The sequence below is a fragment of the Mixophyes fleayi genome, chromosome 10, assembly GCF_038048845.1.
Source record: "Mixophyes fleayi isolate aMixFle1 chromosome 10, aMixFle1.hap1, whole genome shotgun sequence".
NCBI classification, from domain to species: Eukaryota; Metazoa; Chordata; class Amphibia; order Anura; family Limnodynastidae; genus Mixophyes; species Mixophyes fleayi.
In genome coordinates, this window is record NC_134411.1 from 40,887,257 (window position 1) to 40,907,049 (window position 19,793).

Genomic DNA, 19,793 nt, shown 5'->3' on the forward strand with positions numbered 1-19,793 from the left:
CTTGATTCACTTCTTATCTGTCTAAATGCTCCTTCTCTGTCTCTTTCTCTGGCTCCCCTTCCCCAGTGCTCAGCGTCCTTGGCCCTCTGCATTTTTCTTTGTACACCTTTTCACTGGGTGATCTTATCAGCTCCTTCAACCTGCAGTACCACCTCTATGCTGATGACACCCAGATCTACCTCTCTTCACCAGTCCTTTTCCCTTCCATCCTCAACAAGTTATCCTGCTGCTTCCCTGTCATTTCTTCCTGGATGTCCCAACATTTCCTCAAACTCAATATGGATAAATCCGAACTCATTATCTTCCCCCCTCTAGAGACTCCTCCCCTCCCCATTGGTCCTACCATCATCTTCTCTTCACTCCAATTTTCGTTATCTAGGGGTTACCCTTGACTTCCCCTCTCACGTAGAATCCCTTGCCCAATCCTGCCGGTTCCACCTTCGCAATATATCCCTTATCAGACCCTTCCTCTCTACTGATGCCACTAAGTCTCTCATCCACTCTCAGTATCTCCTGCCTGGATTATTGCAACCTTCTTCTCACTGGCTTCACCCGCTCCCTTCCCACTCTACTTTAGTCCTTAATGAACACTGCAGCCCAAGTTATCTTTCTTTCCCACCGATCCTCGTCTGCCTCCCCTCTCTGTCAATCTCTACACTGGCTCCCCCTCCGCTTCAAAGTCCTCTTCAAACTCTTCACTCTCACCTACAAAGCCCTCTCTAATGCCGCTGCTACTTATCTCTCCAACCTCATCTCCACTCATACTCCCTCTCACCCTTTACGGACTTATAACGACCGCTGCCTCACATCCCATCTGGTCAACACCTCTCACTCCCGCATTCAAGATTTCTCCTGTGCTGCCCCCCTTCTCTCGAACGATCTAGCCTTTTCTATCAGGCTCTTCCCCAACCTGCCTCACTTCAAAAGCTACCTCAAAACCCATCTATTTAGATTAGCTTTTCCTTCTTCCATCGAACACTGCCCTCCTCTAACCCTCTTTACTTCCCTTACTCTACCTCCCCCTCACTCTTCCTCCCTCGTTCCTATTTGTACTCATCTCTTTCCCTAGAGTTCTTGTCCCCTCACACTATCTTCCCTCTCTGTGTCTCTGGGCAGTCTCCCCCACCCCCTTAGATTGTAAGCTCCGTTGAGATGGGCCCTCCATCCTTATGCCCTCTTCTCCTGATTACCTATGCCCCTGCCCCCCCCCCCTCTTTTCTCATTTTTGTCACTTGTCTGCTGCTGCTGTCTCTTCTCTTCTCCCTTGCCTCTGCTTCTCCAAATCCTGCTAGTGGTAGCCACACTTTTGGACTCCTTTCTTCACTCCATTCCCACTCTTTCTTTGCTCTGGTAGTCACTCTTACCTCTTTGCCTTTGCACCTGCTATCTGCTGTGTTTGTAATTGTTGTACCTCTTGTACTTATTGCACCTTGTAATGCTTGTATGCTGTGTACTGCTACCCTGTACTCTTCTCCCTCGCTTCTATATATGGTGATATGGACCGTTTGTGGCGCCTCATAAATAAATGATATTAATAATAAAATTATAATGACCACTTACAAATAAGTATTTAGTTAAAATGAATTCATGCCATACCAAACATTTAACAACAAACATATGTAATATTTACCTCTTTTTCAGGAGTGGGCAACTTGCCATGTGTTGTGTCATGGCATGTAATATTATTATTATTGAATGCCGAGGGGAAGATACCAGTGAAGGGGGAGAGGATAAAGAGGTGAGCAAGGTGACAACAGGCATTGTAAGAGAGGGAGTGGAGGAACTTGGAGGGGACAGGATCGAGAGGACAGGTTGTAGAGGAAAAGGAGGAGAGAAAAAAGAGGATCTCAGGCTCAGTTACAGGAGGGTAGGAGCCATGGGTGGCAGAGTTAGTGAAAGAGAGGACAAGTGGAGGGGGGGGTCAAGCCTGAGGAGAACAGATATAATTGTGGATGAAGTCAATTTTGTCATTGATGAAGGTAGCAAAGTCAAGAGCGGTGATGGATGATGGAGGAGGAGGTGGGGGAAAACACAGTAGAGAATTAATGGTAGCAAAGAGGCATCTGGGTTTAGTGGACATGGAGAAGATGAAGGACGTGAAATAGATTTATTTGGCTGTAGAGGGCAGAATAGTAGTAAGAAAGGAAGAATTCAAAGGTGGATGAAGTCAGCAATAGAGCTTTCTCACACTTTCCTTCCCTGCATCCAGGCACCCCATCTCCTACACTTTCCTTCCCTGCATCTGGGGACCCCATCTACCACACTTTCCTTCCCTGCGTCCGGGATCCCCATCTCTTACACTTTCCTTCCCTGCGTCCGGGCTCCCCATTTACCAACTTTCCTTCCCTGCATCTGGGCATCCCATCTACACCTTTCACCTACCTGCTGCTGCACTGTTCACCAGTGTCAGTCACCCAGTGCTGCCACTGGCCCCATCAATACATTTAGCCTCACTTCTGACTGACATCTTCTGCTGCTGTATATCACCTGCCACTACTCTCCCCAATCTGATTCTAGGCTGGCCTTCCTGCACCACTTTTATAGCAATGGAGAAAAGGGATGATAGAAGAGAGAAGACAGAGGAGAAAGAGAGAGAGAAAAGAAAGAAGAGGACATTGACTTTCATCTAGGTAAGTGCATGAGTGTGTGTGTGTGTGTGTGTGTGTGTGTATGTGTTTGTATATATATATATATATATATATATATATATATATATATATATATATAGCACATATTTTCATGAGCCCCTACCACTGCATTCCTCCAGGGGGGGCCCTTCATGTCCCAGTGTGACAGGACCTTGGAATGTTTTGGTTTTTATGATGGACTCAAACCTTAAGGATTAACAGCTGTTGTTAAGTATATATGGGATTTTATTATTTTTAATAAAATTATGTGGTATAAAAGAGATGCGTGCTTTATTTAAGTTTTTGCTTGTGGTACTCCTCGGATCAACGGGCCCTGGGTGTCAGGGCATGATGGCACTGAAACCACAAATGCCATCATGCCCTGACACGCTGGCTGCAGTGTGCATGCTTGTGCTTGTAGTTCTAAGAAGACCTGCATATCCAGACTGTTATTGGTAGCCTGGGCTGGCTTGGACCTGTAGTTCCACAAACTAGAATAGTGTTTAAATAATTTCTTACTTTTTTTTTTTACTCCACACCCACCGCCCATTGGTGTGGGAAGAGCCCTAGTGTTTGCAGCATGGGGCTGAGTATCCCTAAGGGAATTTTTTTTTGCGGACGCCAACTCCCTAAGAGACTAGTGCTGAGCAGCCTGGGTCTGGTTTGTCATTATGACAGGGGAACCCCATGCTGCGGCTTCCCTTGCTTTATTCCACCAGTCCTGGCTGAATTGTCTAGTGCTGGTTATCATAAAATCAGGGGAGACACCATGCTTTTTCTCCCACCAAAAGAAGGCTGACAACACAAGGGTTAATTTCGTTAGGAGGAGGCAGTGTTTCATGGTAATGAGCGGTGTGGGGGGGTGAAGTGGACCGCTGGTGGCTTCCCTGGTTGGGGGCAGTCTGGTCGTTGGAGGCTGTCTGTTGCTGAGTGAGATGGGGACTACGCCCACAGAGGCTGTGTGTGACTATGTGAAAATGCGTCCAACAAGAGATATGTGAGAATATAAGATGCATGTGTGAATGGCCCGTGTGTATTAGTGTAGGGATCCCTTCCTTTTCTTCCTTTTCTTACAACAAAATTACCAACTTTTTTAAACTCTTATTTTTTGTTTTCTTTATTACATAATTTTAGCATTGAGTGAAAAATGTGGCATATATATCCATAGGTGGGTCATATCACCAAAAAAAAAAATTAAACAAATTAGGAGGCATTACTCTACATATTGCCATCACACATCTCTATTTTCAATCCCTAATTAATGAGTAGTACAATTGCTTAAAGTTCTGATAACAAAATGGGGACAAAGAGTTGCCCAAAAACATGGTTCACATGACAGTGTTTCTTTGTGACTTTATCCAAGATACAGAGTCTTCCTGTGTCCCAGACACACCAAATATATGTATTTATTTTTTGTAGGAGGTGGCATAAATATAGATTTCTTAACACATGTTTATTCTGTCAAGTGTCAGTCTAATGATAAAAATCAGTGGCTCTTATATAATATGTGGTCATATATAGTGAGGAAGAATTATTGGAAGCTACCAAATGTAACAATTTTGGTTGTAGTGATTGAGCTTTTGACTGTTTTGAGAGTTTTTCCATCACAAGAAGTACACAGCTGTTGCAGTAATGATGGGATTAGTGAGGATAAGGGTGTATGCTGTATAAATCTAGTAGAAGAAGAGAGTGAGCCAATGGAAGAGTTTGAGCATCAAGATGTACAGGTACAGGATCTATCATTGACAATGCTCAGGACTTATACCACACTTGCCAACTCTCCCTGAATGTCCGGGAGACTCCTGCATTTTGCGAGAGTCTCTCGGACTCCTGGGTAAGTGGGGCAATCTCCCAAATTCTGCCCACTTCCTAGTGAAGTGGGCAGAATTAGTTCGCAAATGCTGCGATTCCCAGGGAATCGCAGCATTTGGCCCCGCCCCCCTCTGTCAAATGCCGCGTTTTGCGTCATGACCTCACGGGTGGTGGGTCCAAAATGCCACTAATTTTGGAGCCCCGCCCCCATCACGCCCACCACCCATAACAGGCTCCCGGAAACCAACTATTCAAAGTTGGTAAGTATGACTTATACTGTTATGCACAAGAGATTGTATTTTAATTTGGAGCACTAAGCTTAAGATCTTTTAAACTACATTTAAATAATTACCCATTATCTTCCCTTCCTCGTGAAATTAAATAGCTACTATTATTTAATTGCCATTTTTGATTTTCAAATTTTTCTGGATTACCCCTTTCTAGGTAGGAGATCATAAACTTTTTTATTTATGATATTTGAAATACCTTGTTTTGTACTTATTTTTATAATATAGTTTGACTCAAAAAGGATTTTGTGTGAAAGTTTCATTGGTATCTGGTAACACTAATTTTGTAAGTGCATTACTGTAAGTTTGGAAGGCATTGCCCAAGCTGTTAAGGTGAAAAGTGACCTCCATATTATTTTTTGCTTTTTTTACTATTTATCTGTAAATAATGTATTGTCCTCACATGAGGGGCAGTTGGGAGATATTTCAAAATCTTTATTTTCCTTAAATGCTGTGTGAACAAGTTATTGATGTGCTTCATGTTAGGGAAGATGGGAGAGAGATGTAGGTGGATGGAGGGTGGCACTAGGTATGTACTCCATGGCCACACCCTCTCTCCGGTGGGAGTCAACTGGGCTTCTCTCTATAGGTCCTTCAGGTCCTTGTTGCCCTTACACTGGCCCTGCCCGTAGCAGCCATTCCTTTTGTATTGGCATTAGTTCCTCCACTGCTAATGCCATCCATGAACGCTGTAGGTCAAGTGCCAATTAGTAGGGACCTAAAGTAGATTAACTATTGATTATAGTTGGCTAGATAACAGTAGATTAACTGCCGTAACTTTTAATAGTCCTAAAAACAGAAAGACTAATGTGCATATGACTAAGTCTTGACTGTATTCACTTCCTCATGTCAAACTTGTGACAGCTTCCTAAATTATATTTGATAAATTAGTTCCTTTATGTAATGCAGCATTTTAGCTCTAGTAGCCCTTTAAGTCTAGTTGAAGCCATGACAACAGCTTTAAAACCTCGGTCCTCATCACTGCAGAGCAGGTTGTCATGGTGATGTCAGTTGTATACATTCAAACTGGCCGTGAGCCCTGGTGCCTGATGGTCCTCATATCGCTGTGACTCTTGAGCCCTGCGATACTTAACCAATTACTCTCGAGCTGAAAACAGAAATTTGAATACTTTATTGATACATACATATATATATATATTTATATTTTATTATATAGCATATTATATTGAGATCTGATAAGTTATCTGTAGTATAATATTTATTTATAAGATATATTTAGTTAAGCTAAGTTAAGTTAAGCTAAGTTAAGTTAAGTTAAGTTAAGTTAAGTTAAGCTAAGTTAAGTTAAGCTAAGTTAAGTTAAGCTAAGTTAAGTTAAGTTAAGCTAAATTAAGTTAAGCTAAATTAAGTTAAGCTATATTAAGTTAAGCTAAGTAGTTTAGTCTTTAGTGTTGTATAGTACATTGTTTCTAGCTGATTTTTCCATAATTTCCCTTCTGTTTTAACCTACACCTTCTTTTTTAATTTTCCTTTAACTTCGTCCTTTGCTGGGTGTGACTGAGTCGTGGAAAATGGACAAGAGGTAAGTGCAATGAGCCAGTCACTACATGTAGTAGGTTATGGGAGGAATAGTGAAAGGGGTCACGCCTGTAAGGGGCTAAAAGCATTGTGATGGGGGAGCTGTGAGTATATTTGTGTCAAATATTATACAATACACAATATCACTAGCTTGGGGAATTTTTTTACGGTGCATTACTGAGTGTATAGATGTGTAGTTAAGTTTGTTATAGGTAGTTTTATATTTTTAGACATCCACATGCATAAATGAGTTTTTATTTAGTGGGATAAAATATTTAAATAAGAGTGGAAAGAAGAAAGATACACATTTATGGGGGATGACCTGACTTGTGGGTGGCTGCAGAGTTTTTTTCTACCTGCAAAACTATAGGATATTTATGGGCGCTCAGGAGGTGCCAGTAATGGGGAGTTGCTGTTATACTGTCACTGGGATGACTTTATAAGCATCCTGGTGCATTTGACGCTAGTATGCGCATTATATGTGCCCAATACCCATGTAAAATAAAATAAATATTCAAACACACAAAAATGACACATGAAATACAGACAGTCTGGTGCCCTCTCACTCTCATAATTCATTTAAAACATAAAAAAGGCTAGAACAAGAAGTATTTTGGAAGAAAAATTGAAAAGTCAAAATTAAAGAAGGAGGAGGATCTAAAGGGTTAGTAACAGGATTTTCAAGAAATTTTAATACTCTTTTCACAATGTGCAAATTCAACAAGACCTGCATCATGCAAAGCAGCTGCATCCTCATTTTACAGCAGTAGTTCCCAAAAGTAGTATGTGTCCATTTTCACATCAAAAATTAATTATATACATTTATGGATAATACATCACTTCATTTATCTTTCATTTGAAAATAAGTATTCATTATTTCCATATATAAAATAAACAAATTTATAACAACAGGACAACAGAAGAGAAGCTGAAACCTGCCAAGCAAATAAAACTACAGGAAGACCAAAGCCAACATTACAGCGCGGACCACTCTCCTAGCCCAGGACAAGAGGAGAACACTGCATTTTACAAACTGCTGGGTAGGACTTAACATTTATTAACATTTATTAAGACCACAAACAATTATTAAGACCAAATTGTTACAATTATTTTTCTAAGTACCATTGTAGAGATTTTGGCGTCTTATTCCTGTACAACTCCAGATGTCAGTGACAGTCGGAGGGTCCAGTGATATGGGGCCAGTAAATGTTTTTCCCGTTTTCTAGCTCTGTGATTTTTCCAAATAGTATTCACATGAGAGCATTGCTTGTGCAGTCTGTTTCTGCCACTGTAAGGCTGTGAGTAAAGCAAATACCTTTGGTATCTACTGGATAGACTAAAAGGTTATTCCCAGCTAAGCTTTCTGAGTACAAAACCCCAAAAATGGTTTCTGTCTTGAAGGGTTTCAGACGACTTATCCTTTATTGTTGTAAACAACATTCTCTTACTGTAAATCAATCACAGCAGACACTTGTCAAAAAATAAGGTTGTTTTTGTAAAATGCATCCAAACTGATGCTATGAAACATGGAAAATCTGGCAGAGAAATGTAAGCATCGATAGTGGATATATTTGTGCATTAATTTGCAAAAACAAATAATTTAATTTATAAAGAGTGAAGTAAAAATGTGTACAACTATCAGTCTATTACACAATATCACCTTAGGCATTGACAGACGCTGTTTTTAAATGGATCGGTTCAGGCATCAAAGATCTAACAGCCTGAGCAGGAGAACGGCCCTTCTGCTTCAGCGGCCCTTTGCTGGGGATGTCCCCTCTCCCTGTTAGAAGCATTGAGGAACGTTACACATACATAGAGTGCAGGGAAGTGAATTCTTATGTCCGTTATCCCTGCCTGCGTTCAAGTGTTTATTTTTATAAAATTTTGTGGATAGGGTCATTGTCCTCTAATATTCCAGTCCTTTCACAGCTGTAAAAAGTGTTCATATAAAAAACAAAAAAACAAGATGTAATGTTGTAGTTGAATGTTTTTCTTCCCTTGATGTCTTAAGTGGTCACTGATATAAAATTTTTACAACTTCATTTGCAGAAAATAAAGTGATCCAGGACTTCCTATGTGCGGATGCCTGCATGAAGATCTCGGACAAGGTGGGTATGGATAATGCAATTCTGACCTCCCACCACTAGATATTCAGTAAACTGCAAGTTTTGTAGCTCTAGCAGTGTTCTGGTATTCATACTGTTCTTTACTGATACTGCGTTTACTATACTGATCAATGTATATCAATGGTTATATCTGTCCAAGATGCTGTTTACCACATGGTCAGCACAGCTACACTCACATTGAGGGGAATGGAAGCCACTGTGTACATACCACAATACTGTCTATAATATCCTGCACTTGTGTTTGATCCAATGTTTGTAATTATTTTTGTATCCTTTGATGGTCTGTATATTTACTGCCAATAAACTTTAATTGAGCTGTATAGTTGTATAACTGTATATCTCGTGCTATTGGAGCAAGGATTCACAACCATTTGTTTTGCTTTTTGTCTTCTACAGTACCTCATCGCTATGGTATTTGCATACTTTAAGAGGGCAGGCTTATATATCAGCGAATATACACCAATGAATTTTTTTATTGCCCTGTAAGTATTGCTTTTTTACTTTTGTATTCATAGTAAAATAATATTATTCAACCAGTACATTTAAAACTGACCAGAACAAGAATACTCTGGGCATTTATTACTTTAGATTTGCAACAGGCTATGGTGCAGTATTGTCCATCTGTGCTTCCTATGTGCCACCAAAGTATTTATTATTATTATTATTATTATCGTTTATTTGTTATGCGCCACAAGGTTTCCGCAGCGCCGTACACGGCACAAACAGTATACTATACAGGGTAAAACAATACAGAACAATAAACACAAAGTACCAGAACTTCAGAAACTCCAGACAGGCAAATACTGTAAAGACGGAGCAGAAGAATAGGTGTGGAGACAGGAGGGGAGAGGGGCCCTGCTCATACGAGCTTACATCCTAAGGGAGGGTATACAAAATCAGGCACAAGAGGAGTGAAGCAAAGGGGAGAGAAAAGGAGCCAGGGGAGAAACAGAAGAGGTGGGAGGTTAATTGGATGGTTGGTAGGCCTTAAGGAACAAGTGAGTTTTAAGTGCCCGCTTGAAGGAGCACAGATTGGGTGAGAGACGGATGGAGCGAGGGAGGTCGTTCCAGTGAAGGAGGGCAGCATGGGAGAAGTCTTGTATTCTAGAGTGGGAAGAGGTGATCAGAGTGGAGGAGAGGCGGCGATCGTTGGCCGAGCGCAGGCAGCGGGCGGGAGTGTGAATGGAGAGGAGGTTAGAGATATAAGGGGCAGTAGACTGGGAGAGAGCCTTGTAAGTGGTGGTGAGGAGTTTGAAAAGGATTCTGTAGGGGAAGGGGAGCCAGTGTAAGACAAGACAGAGAGGGGAGGCAGAGGAGGAGCGGCGTGAGAGGAAGATGAGTCTTGCAGCCGCATTAAGTATAGAGCGGAGGGGGGCGAGGTGGGAGCAGGGGAGGCCAGTAAGGAGGAGGTTGCAGTAGTCGAGGCGGGAAATGATGAGAGCATGGATGACAGTTTTGGTGGCATCTTGAGAGAGGAAGGGACGGATGCGGGCAATGTTACGGAGTTGGAAGCGACAGGCTTGGGTAAGGGATTGAATGTGGGGGGCAAAAGAGAGAGAGGAGTCAAGAGTGACTCCTAGACAGCGGAGTTGGGTGACAGAGGAGATAGTGGAGTTGTTAACGATTATAGAGAGGTCATGATGGGAAGGGAGTCTGGGTGGGGGAAAGACAATGAGTTCAGTTTTGGAGATGTTAATTTTAAGAAAGCGCGAAGACATCCAGGATGGGATGGCTGAGAGGCAGTCAGTTACAAGAGAGAGTGGAGGGGGAAAGATCAGGAGAAGAGATGTAGAGTTGAATATCATCAGCATATAGGTGGTACTGAAGACCGAACGAAGAGACGAGAGCTCCAAGGGAGGAGGTATAGAGCGAAAAGAGTAAAGGGCCAAGAACAGAGCCCTGAGGGACTCCAACAGGGAGAGGGGAGGGGGTGGAGGAAGAACCAGACGTAGATACAGAGAAGGAGCGGTTAGCAAGGTATGAGGTGAACCAGGCATGGACAGAGCCAGAGAGGCCAAGAGAGAGTAGAGTTTGCAGCAGGAGGGGGTGGTCCACGGTGTCGAAGGCCGTGGACCACCCCCTTCATTGTGATAGTATAGCTGTCTGAGATAGGATTCCTCATATGTCCATTACTGTTTGTTACATGAATTAATAACTCTAAAATTTAAATAAGCCCCTAATATTGCAGTTTCTGCTTGCATATAGTTAAGGGGGGATATCTTTGTGATAACATGTGTAAGTCCTACTGGCACACTGTTTTACGGTATAGTCAGGTAAAGCTGTCATTCTTATACACATTAGCCTGGTCTATTTATAATACACATGGAGTCATTCTGCCATACCCAATTTACTATTCATGAGTTCTGCTTTACTCAACCAAAATTACGAATTCTTTCCGAACATGATATGTGTTTTGATGCTGAAACTAACAAACAGTAACTTAAACTGCCATATAGCTTAAAGAGGCTGGTTCATTTCAATGTTTCTAGACTAGAGCACTATCCGCTAATACTTCTAATTGGTCATGTTTAGAGGGAAATCTTCATATACATGGGATAAATACTAACCCAGTCAAATAAGTATATATATCTGCATGATTAAACACTCGCTATTGGTCAGTCATTGACTCACCAAGGTGGATGCACCAGAGCTCTTCACCACTGCAGAAATCTATTTGTTCTTCAGTGAGCACTGCCAGAGCTATTAACATACCTCTTAGTTTATGCTGAACACTGAAAAAAGGTTTTTTCAACACTGAAAAAAACCCTCATAGCCCTATCACTACTTCAGTGTTAAAGTACACATTTTGTATCACTCTACTTGGGATGTCTCCCTGATTATATTTTGTAATAGAATGGGCTTGGTGTAACTGAATGGTACAAGAAGCTGATTTTTTTTTTGCTAACTTTGACATGTATACCGGACTTAAATTATTTTTTTAAAAAAAATCCAATATACCATAGAAAGCCTTATCTCAGGGAAAATATAACATTTGCCTTGATAAAATAGGTTATCACTAAGAAACTGATTCTTCCCAAAACTTGGAAACTGACTTAGTCATGAAGGGCTAAGAGCTCAGGACATGAAGTGGTTAAGGAAATACTGAACTGACCTGGTTGTGTATGTAAGGAGACACACTGGTATAGTTCATAACCAATGTGAGTGCAAAAAACTGCCAAGAAATGCCAGCATTGAACTACTCTTGTGTTTTCCATAGGTACCTTGCAAATGACATGGAAGAAGAAGAGGACAATTACCATTATGAAATATTCCCATGGGCACTGGGAAAGACATGGATACAACACTTCCGTCTCTTTGTGAATCTAAGAACAAAACTATTTGCTCAAATGAAGTACAGAGCAGTCGTCAGCAGACGTCATTGCAATGAGGTAAGTTCCTGTAATGAAGCAACACAATGAATGTGTATACTGCAGTCATGTGGGTGAGATATTGATTTTTGTTTTATTACAGATCATGGCGTTAGACCCAACCCATTCTGTATGGCTTAGAAACCGCTCAGTACATCATAGTGGTGCCAACAAGAACTTGGAATATAATTTCTACCCACTAGGGCCGGGGTTCAACCCGGCCACCTGTTCCCGGTGCATGGGTGATCCTGAGAGTGCAGCCTCCACTGGCTCCATGCCACAGGGTGAGTTGTTTAACATTTCTAATAGACAGTGGTCCGAGGACCTTCTCGTCATACCCCCAGATCTGCTTCCTGTGCCCACTTATGACATTTACAGTGAGTTGTAGGTGTATAACTTGAGCTTGTTTACCTTATATTTCTCACAGCTGGGTTTTTATCTTGTTTATATTAATCAGCTGTGACAGCACTACTGGAACCTGATGTTTGGAAGTCATTTCTTTTTAGGTCAAGGGATGCTCATCTCTCCTGGTTCCTTATTTTGTTCACATTATTATTTCATGTTATTTCATTATTATTTCTTGTGCTTTAATATATGGTGATGAGTACTGTTTATATAAAGCAAAGCATACATTGGTGTAACACCTTCCAGTTATCTTTAGTTCTTCCACACTCCTGTGCTATGTCTTTAATTATGCTTCACAGAACTTTCTATAGTGCACTGTTATTACAACATACTTGCCAACTCTCCCGAAATATCCGGGAGACTCCCGCATTTTGCGGGAGGCTCCCGGGCGAGTGTGGCAATCCCCCGCATCTGGATAATTCTGCCCACTTCCTAGTGAAGTGGGCAGAATTAAGTCCCAAACGCCGCGATTCCCGGTGAATCGCGGCATTTGGCCCCGCCCCCGCTGTCAAATGACGCGTTTTGCGTCATCATGTCATGGGGGGGGTCCAAAATTACGCCATTTTGGAGCCCCCCCCCCATTACGCCCACCTTCTCTTCAGGCTCCCGGATTTCACCAACAGAAAGTTGGTAAGTATGGATTACAAGGTGCAAAACTGTGGCTAAATATCTCATAAACTCTTCTTCCAAATACTGGTCACTGGTGGCACAATTAATTGCATACAAGTGAAACCTCCCATACTGCGGTAAAACTTAATTATGGGGCTGATCCAGTTAGGAGTAAATCTAGCTTAAAGGTGCAATGTTGTCAAACCCATGTTGCACTGCGGAGGGGACAAATGTAAAATGTGCGGACAGACTTAGAGTTGGGGTGGGGGCTCATCCTAGCTAAATTCTAAATTGCTTTGTAAAAAGAAAGCTGCACAGTGTTTGTGTGCTGAATGCAGAAGCAGGAAGTATTTTCCACGCATACAAAATAAAATTGCATTTGCTGCTCTTGCATTACAGCATGGTATGTACATTTGCACCCTTTAGATTTGTTCCTAAATGTGGCACCAAGTATGACGGAAAAATCTATATCTCTGAACTCTGAATAATGCTAAAATGAATAGCACCACTCTAAAGGATAGGTACATGAAGTAATCAATTTCATTGAAAGACAACTCTAAAATTACTACAAACTTAGAAATGCACAAAGCATCACAAGGGGCATCATAGCAAACTGTTGCCCCTATTGAATTTATTTAATGCATTGGCAAACTGTTAGGTTTAATTATGACCCTCTTGAGGCAAAAGCAGCCACTAATTACCTGCTACACGCTGGATATTATACATTGTTAGGATAGTGCTGTGGTGGTGAGCCACTGAAAGGCGCCAATCAGTTAAACAGCAGTGCACTAGTGAAACAATCCCCGTGTACATGTACATTGTATCCACCTCTTCCCCCTCTCAATTTGATAATGTGGTTTATGGTTAAAATCTAACTAATAAGAAATATAGGCAATGAAGATACTGCTGCTTTTGATCCTAAATATAATCAGGTTTATAATTACTATTATATAAATAACATTTTTCTTCTATTGTAGTTCAACAACAAACTCTGAAGCATGGAAGAAGCTTTGAGTGGCAATTATAACCAGACAATTATCCCTCTATAACAACTCAAGTGTTCTATTTGTTCCTGCTGCTTCAACTACCTGTTCCAGTGACTTCCTGGTTGGTGTTCAGTGCCTCTCATCCACAACCATTATCTCCTCATGTTCAACTTGCTGTTCAATTGATTCCTCAGTTGCTGTTCAGTGATACTCATCCACAGACATAACTTCCTCGTGTTCAGTTCACTGTTCCAGTGATTTCCCAGTTGCTGTTCAGTAATACTCAACTACATCTATATCTTGCTCAAGTGTGTTCACCTCTCTGCAGTTTCCTCGCTGCAGAGTTTCTTCTACTCCTATGTTCTCCATACGGGTCTCATCTAACACTCTCTTAGAGGGCCGCGACCTGCGGGGCAGTGGCAGCAAAGCCCATACCTCCTTGCGGGGGTTCCTGGTGAAGACAACCTGTGCCGTTAGACTCCGCGCCTCTGGGAAGAGAAGTACAAAGTTAGTCAGCTGTTCCAGTGATTCCTCAGATGCTGATTAGTGCTAGTCATCCTCAGATAACCCTTCCTCATGTTCAGTTTGCTGTTCCAATGATTTCTCCGTTGCTGTTCAGTGCTACTCATCAACAGACATAACTTCCTCGTGTTCAGTTCACTGTTCCAGTGATTTCCCAGTTGCTGTTCAGTAATACTCAACTACATCTATATCTTGCTCAAGTGTGTTCACCTCTCTGCGGTTTCCTCGCTGCAGAGTTTCTTCTACGTCTATGTTCTCCATACGGGTCTCATCTAACACTCTCTTAGAGGGCCGCGACCTGCGGGGCAGGGCAGCAAAGCCCATACCTCCTTGCGGGGGTTCCTGGTGAAGACAACCTGTGCCGTTAGACTCCGCGCCTCTGGGAAGAGAAGTACAAAGTTAGTCAGCTGTTCCAGTGATTCCTCAGATGCTGATTAGTGCTAGTCATCCTCAGATAACCCTTCCTCATGTTCAGTTTGCTGTTCCAATGATTTCTCCGTTGCTGTTCAGTGCTACTCATCAACAGACATAACTTCCTCCTTTTCAGTTTGTGTTCCCGTTATTCCTCAGTTGCTGTTCAGTGTTACTCACCCCCAGACATCACTTCCTCGTTGTTCCAGTGATTCCTCAGTTGCTGTTCAGTGATACTCATCCACAGACATCACTTCCTCGTGTTCAGTTCACTGTTCCAGTTAATTCTCAGTTGCTGTTTAGTACCGCTCAACTACAGCTATCTCTTGCTCAAGTGTGTTAACCTCTCTGTGATTTTCTCGCTGCAGAGATTCTTCTACTCCTATGTTCTTCAAACGGGTCTTGTCTAACAGTCTCCTTGAGGACCGCGACCTGCGGGGCAATGGCTGCAAAGCCCATACCTCCTTGCGGGGGTTCCTGGTGAAGACAACCTGTCCCGTTAGACTCCGCGCCTCTGGGAAGAGTAGTACCAAGTTAATCCGCATGTTCCAGTGATTCCTCAGTTGCTGTTCAGTGATACTCATCCACAGACATCACTTCCTCGTTTTCAGTTGACTGTTCCAGTGATTTCTCAGTTGCTGTTTGGTACCACTCAACTACAGCTATCTCCTGCTCAAGTGTGTTAACCTCTATGTGATTTCCTCGCTGCAGAGTTTCTTCTACTCCTATGTTCTCCATATGGGTCTCGTCTAGCAGTCTCCTTGAGGGCCGCGACCTGCGGGGCAGTGGCTGCAAAGCCCATACCTCCTTGCGGGGGTTCCTGGTGAAGACAACCTGTGCCGTTAGACTCCGCGCCTCTGGGAAGAGAAGTACAAAGTTAGTCAGCTGTTCCAGTGATTCCTCAGATGCTGATTAGTGCTAGTCATCCTCAGATAACCCTTCCTCATGTTCAGTTTGCTGTTCCAATGATTTCTCCGTTGCTGTTCAGTGCTACTCATCAACAGACATAACTTCCTCGTGTTCAGTTCACTGTTCCAGTGATTTCCCAGTTGCTGTTCAGTAATACTCAACTACATCTATATCTTGCTCAAGTGTGTTCACCTCTCTGCGGTTTCCTCGCTGCAGAGTTTCTTCTACTCCTATGTTCTCCATACGGGTCTCATCTAACACTCTCTTAGAGGGCCGCGACCTGCGGGGCAGGGCAGCAAAGCCCATACCTCCTTGCGGGGGTTCCTGGTGAAGACAACCTGTGCCGTTAGACTCCGCGCCTCTGGGAAGAGAAGTACAAAGTTAGTCAGCTGTTCCAGTGATTCCTCAGATGCTGATTAGTGCTTGTCATCCTCAGATAACCCTTCCTCATGTTCAGTTTGCTGTTCCAATGATTTCTCCGTTGCTGTTCAGTGCTACTCATCAACAGACATAACTTCCTCGTGTTCAGTTCACTGTTCCAGTGATTTCCCAGTTGCTGTTCAGTAATACTCAACTACATCTATATCTTGCTCAAGTGTGTTCACCTCTCTGCGGCTTCCTCGCTGCAGAGTTTCTTCTACTCCTATGTTCTCCATACGGGTCTCATCTAACACTCTCTTAGAGGGCCGCGACCTGCGGGGCAGGGCAGCAAAGCCCATACCTCCTTGCGAGGGTTCCTGGTGAAGACAACCTGTGCCGTTAGACTCCGCGCCTCTGGGAAGAGAAGTACAAAGTTAGTCAGCTGTTCCAGTGATTCCTCAGATGCTAATTAGTGCTAGTCATCCTCAGATAACCCTTCCTCATGTTCAGTTTGCTGTTCCAATGATTTCTCCGTTGCTGTTCAGTGCTACTCATCAACAGACATAACTTCCTCGTGTTCAGTTCACTGTTCCAGTGATTTCCCAGTTGCTGTTCAGTAATACTCAACTACATCTATATCTTGCTCAAGTGTGTTCACCTCTCTGCGGTTTCCTCGCTGCAGAGTTTCTTCTACTCCTATGTTCTCCATACGGGTCTCATCTAACACTCTCTTAGAGGGTCGCGACCTGCGGGGCAGGGCAGCAAAGCCCATACCTCCTTGCGGGGGTTCCTGGTGAAGACAACCTGTGCCGTTAGACTCCGCGCCTCTGGGAAGAGAAGTACAAAGTTAGTCAGCTGTTCCAGTGATTCCTCAGATGCTGATTAGTGCTAGTCATCCTCAGATAACCCTTCCTCATGTTCAGTTTGCTGTTCCAATGATTTCTCCGTTGCTGTTCAGTGCTACTCATCAACAGACATAACTTCCTCCTTTTCAGTTTGTGTTCCCGTTATTCCTCAGTTGCTGTTCAGTGTTACTCACCCCCAGACATCACTTCCTCGTTGTTCCAGTGATTCCTCAGTTGCTGTTCAGTGATACTCATCCACAGACATCACTTCCTCGTGTTCAGTTCACTGTTCCAGTTAATTCTCAGTTGCTGTTTAGTACCGCTCAACTACAGCTATCTCTTGCTCAAGTGTGTTAACCTCTCTGTGATTTTCTCGCTGCAGAGATTCTTCTACTCCTATGTTCTTCAAACGGGTCTTGTCTAACAGTCTCCTTGAGGACCGCGACCTGCGGGGCAATGGCTGCAAAGCCCATACCTCCTTGCGGGGGTTCCTGGTGAAGACAACCTGTCCCGTTAGACTCCGCGCCTCTGGGAAGAGTAGTACCAAGTTAATCCGCATGTTCCAGTGATTCCTCAGTTGCTGTTCAGTGATACTCATCCACAGACATCACTTCCTCGTTTTCAGTTGACTGTTCCAGTGATTTCTCAGTTGCTGTTTGGTACCACTCAACTACAGCTATCTCCTGCTCAAGTGTGTTAACCTCTATGTGATTTCCTCGCTGCAGAGTTTCTTCTACTCCTATGTTCTCCATATGGGTCTCGTCTAGCAGTCTCCTTGAGGGCCGCGACCTGCGGGGCAGTGGCTGCAAAGCCCATACCTCCTTGCGGGGGTTCCTGGTGAAGACAACCTGTGCCGTTAGACTCCGCGCCTCTGGGAAGAGAAGTACAAAGTTAGTCAGCTGTTCCAGTGATTCCTCAGATGCTGATTAGTGCTAGTCATCCTCAGATAACCCTTCCTCATGTTCAGTTTGCTGTTCCAATGATTTCTCCGTTGCTGTTCAGTGCTACTCATCAACAGACATAACTTCCTCGTGTTCAGTTCACTGTTCCAGTGATTTCCCAGTTGCTGTTCAGTAATACTCAACTACATCTATATCTTGCTCAAGTGTGTTCACCTCTCTGCGGTTTCCTCGCTGCAGAGTTTCTTCTACTCCTATGTTCTCCATACGGGTCTCATCTAACACTCTCTTAGAGGGCCGCGACCTGCGGGGCAGGGCAGCAAAGCCCATACCTCCTTGCGGGGGTTCCTGGTGAAGACAACCTGTGCCGTTAGACTCCGCGCCTCTGGGAAGAGAAGTACAAAGTTAGTCAGCTGTTCCAGTGATTCCTCAGATGCTGATTAGTGCTTGTCATCCTCAGATAACCCTTCCTCATGTTCAGTTTGCTGTTCCAATGATTTCTCCGTTGCTGTTCAGTGCTACTCATCAACAGACATAACTTCCTCGTGTTCAGTTCACTGTTCCAGTGATTTCCCAGTTGCTGTTCAGTAATACTCAACTACATCTATATCTTGCTCAAGTGTGTTCACCTCTCTGCGGTTTCCTCGCTGCAGAGTTTCTTCTACTCCTATGTTCTCCATACGGGTCTCATCTAACACTCTCTTAGAGGGCCGCGACCTGCGGGGCAGGGCAGCAAAGCCCATACCTCCTTGCGAAGGTTCCTGGTGAAGACAACCTGTGCCGTTAGACTCCGCGCCTCTGGGAAGAGAAGTACAAAGTTAGTCAGCTGTTCCAGTGATTCCTCAGATGCTAATTAGTGCTAGTCATCCTCAGATAACCCTTCCTCATGTTCAGTTTGCTGTTCCAATGATTTCTCCGTTGCTGTTCAGTGCTACTCATCAACAGACATAACTTCCTCGTGTTCAGTTCACTGTTCCAGTGATTTCCCAGTTGCTGTTCAGTAATACTCAACTACATCTATATCTTGCTCAAGTGTGTTCACCTCTCTGCGGTTTCCTCGCTGCAGAGTTTCTTCTACTCCTATGTTCTCCATACGGGTCTCATCTAACACTCTCTTAGAGGGTCGCGACCTGCGGGGCAGGGCAGCAAAGCCCATACCTCCTTGCGGGGGTTCCTGGTGAAGACAACCTGTGCCGTTAGACTCCGCGCCTCTGGGAAGAGAAGTACAAAGTTAGTCAGCTGTTCCAGTGATTCCTCAGATGCTGATTAGTGCTAGTCATCCTCAGATAACCCTTCCTCATGTTCAGTTTGCTGTTCCAATGATTTCTCCGTTGCTGTTCAGTGCTACTCATCAACAGACATAACTTCCTCGTGTTCAGTTCACTGTTCCAGTGATTTCCCAGTTGCTGTTCAGTAATACTCAACTACATCTATATCTTGCTCAAGTGTGTTCACCTCTCTGCGGTTTCCTCGCTGCAGAGTTTCTTCTACTCCTATGTTCTCCATACGGGTCTCATCTAACACTCTCTTAGAGGGCCGCGACCTGCGGGGCAGGGCAGCAAAGCCCATACCTCCTTGCGGGGGTTCCTGGTGAAGACAACCTGTGCCGTTAGACTCCGCGCCTCTGGGAAGAGAAGTACAAAGTTAGAAAGCTGTTCCAATGATTCCTCAGATGCTGATTAGTGCTAGTCATCCTCAGATAACCCTTCCTCATGTTCAGTTTGCTGTTCCAATGATTTCTCCGTTGCTGTTCAGTGCTACTCATCAACAGACATAACTTCCTCGTGTTCAGTTCACTGTTCCAGTGATTTCCCAGTTGCTGTTCAATAATACTCAACTACATCTATATCTTGCTCAAGTGTGTTCACCTCTCTGCGGTTTCCTCGCTGCAGAGTTTCTTCTACTCCTATGTTCTCCATACGGGTCTCATCTAACACTCTCTTAGAGGGCCGCGACCTGCGGGGCAGAGCAGCAAAGCCCATACCTCCTTGCGAGGGTTCCTGGTGAAGACAACCTGTGCCGTTAGACTCCGCGCCTCTGGGAAGAGAAGTACAAAGTTAGTCAGCTGTTCCAGTGATTCCTCAGATG

The 19,793-nt window shown here is 43.6% G+C and overlaps 1 protein-coding gene across 1 annotated transcript; it reads left to right on the forward strand.

Annotated features, from left to right (window-relative positions):
- Window positions 1–6,100: 6,100 nt before the first annotated feature.
- Window positions 6,101–13,813, forward strand: LOC142103460 (speedy protein 1-B-like). Its single transcript, XM_075187508.1, has 7 exons — window positions 6,101–6,269; window positions 7,178–7,305; window positions 8,315–8,373; window positions 8,788–8,873; window positions 11,609–11,780; window positions 11,863–12,043; window positions 13,751–13,813. Exons 1-7 carry the CDS (start codon window positions 6,259–6,261, stop codon window positions 13,798–13,800), a joined length of 687 nt encoding a protein of 228 aa, XP_075043609.1. The 5' UTR covers window positions 6,101–6,258; the 3' UTR covers window positions 13,801–13,813.
- The last annotated feature ends 5,980 nt before the right edge of the window (window positions 13,814–19,793 follow it).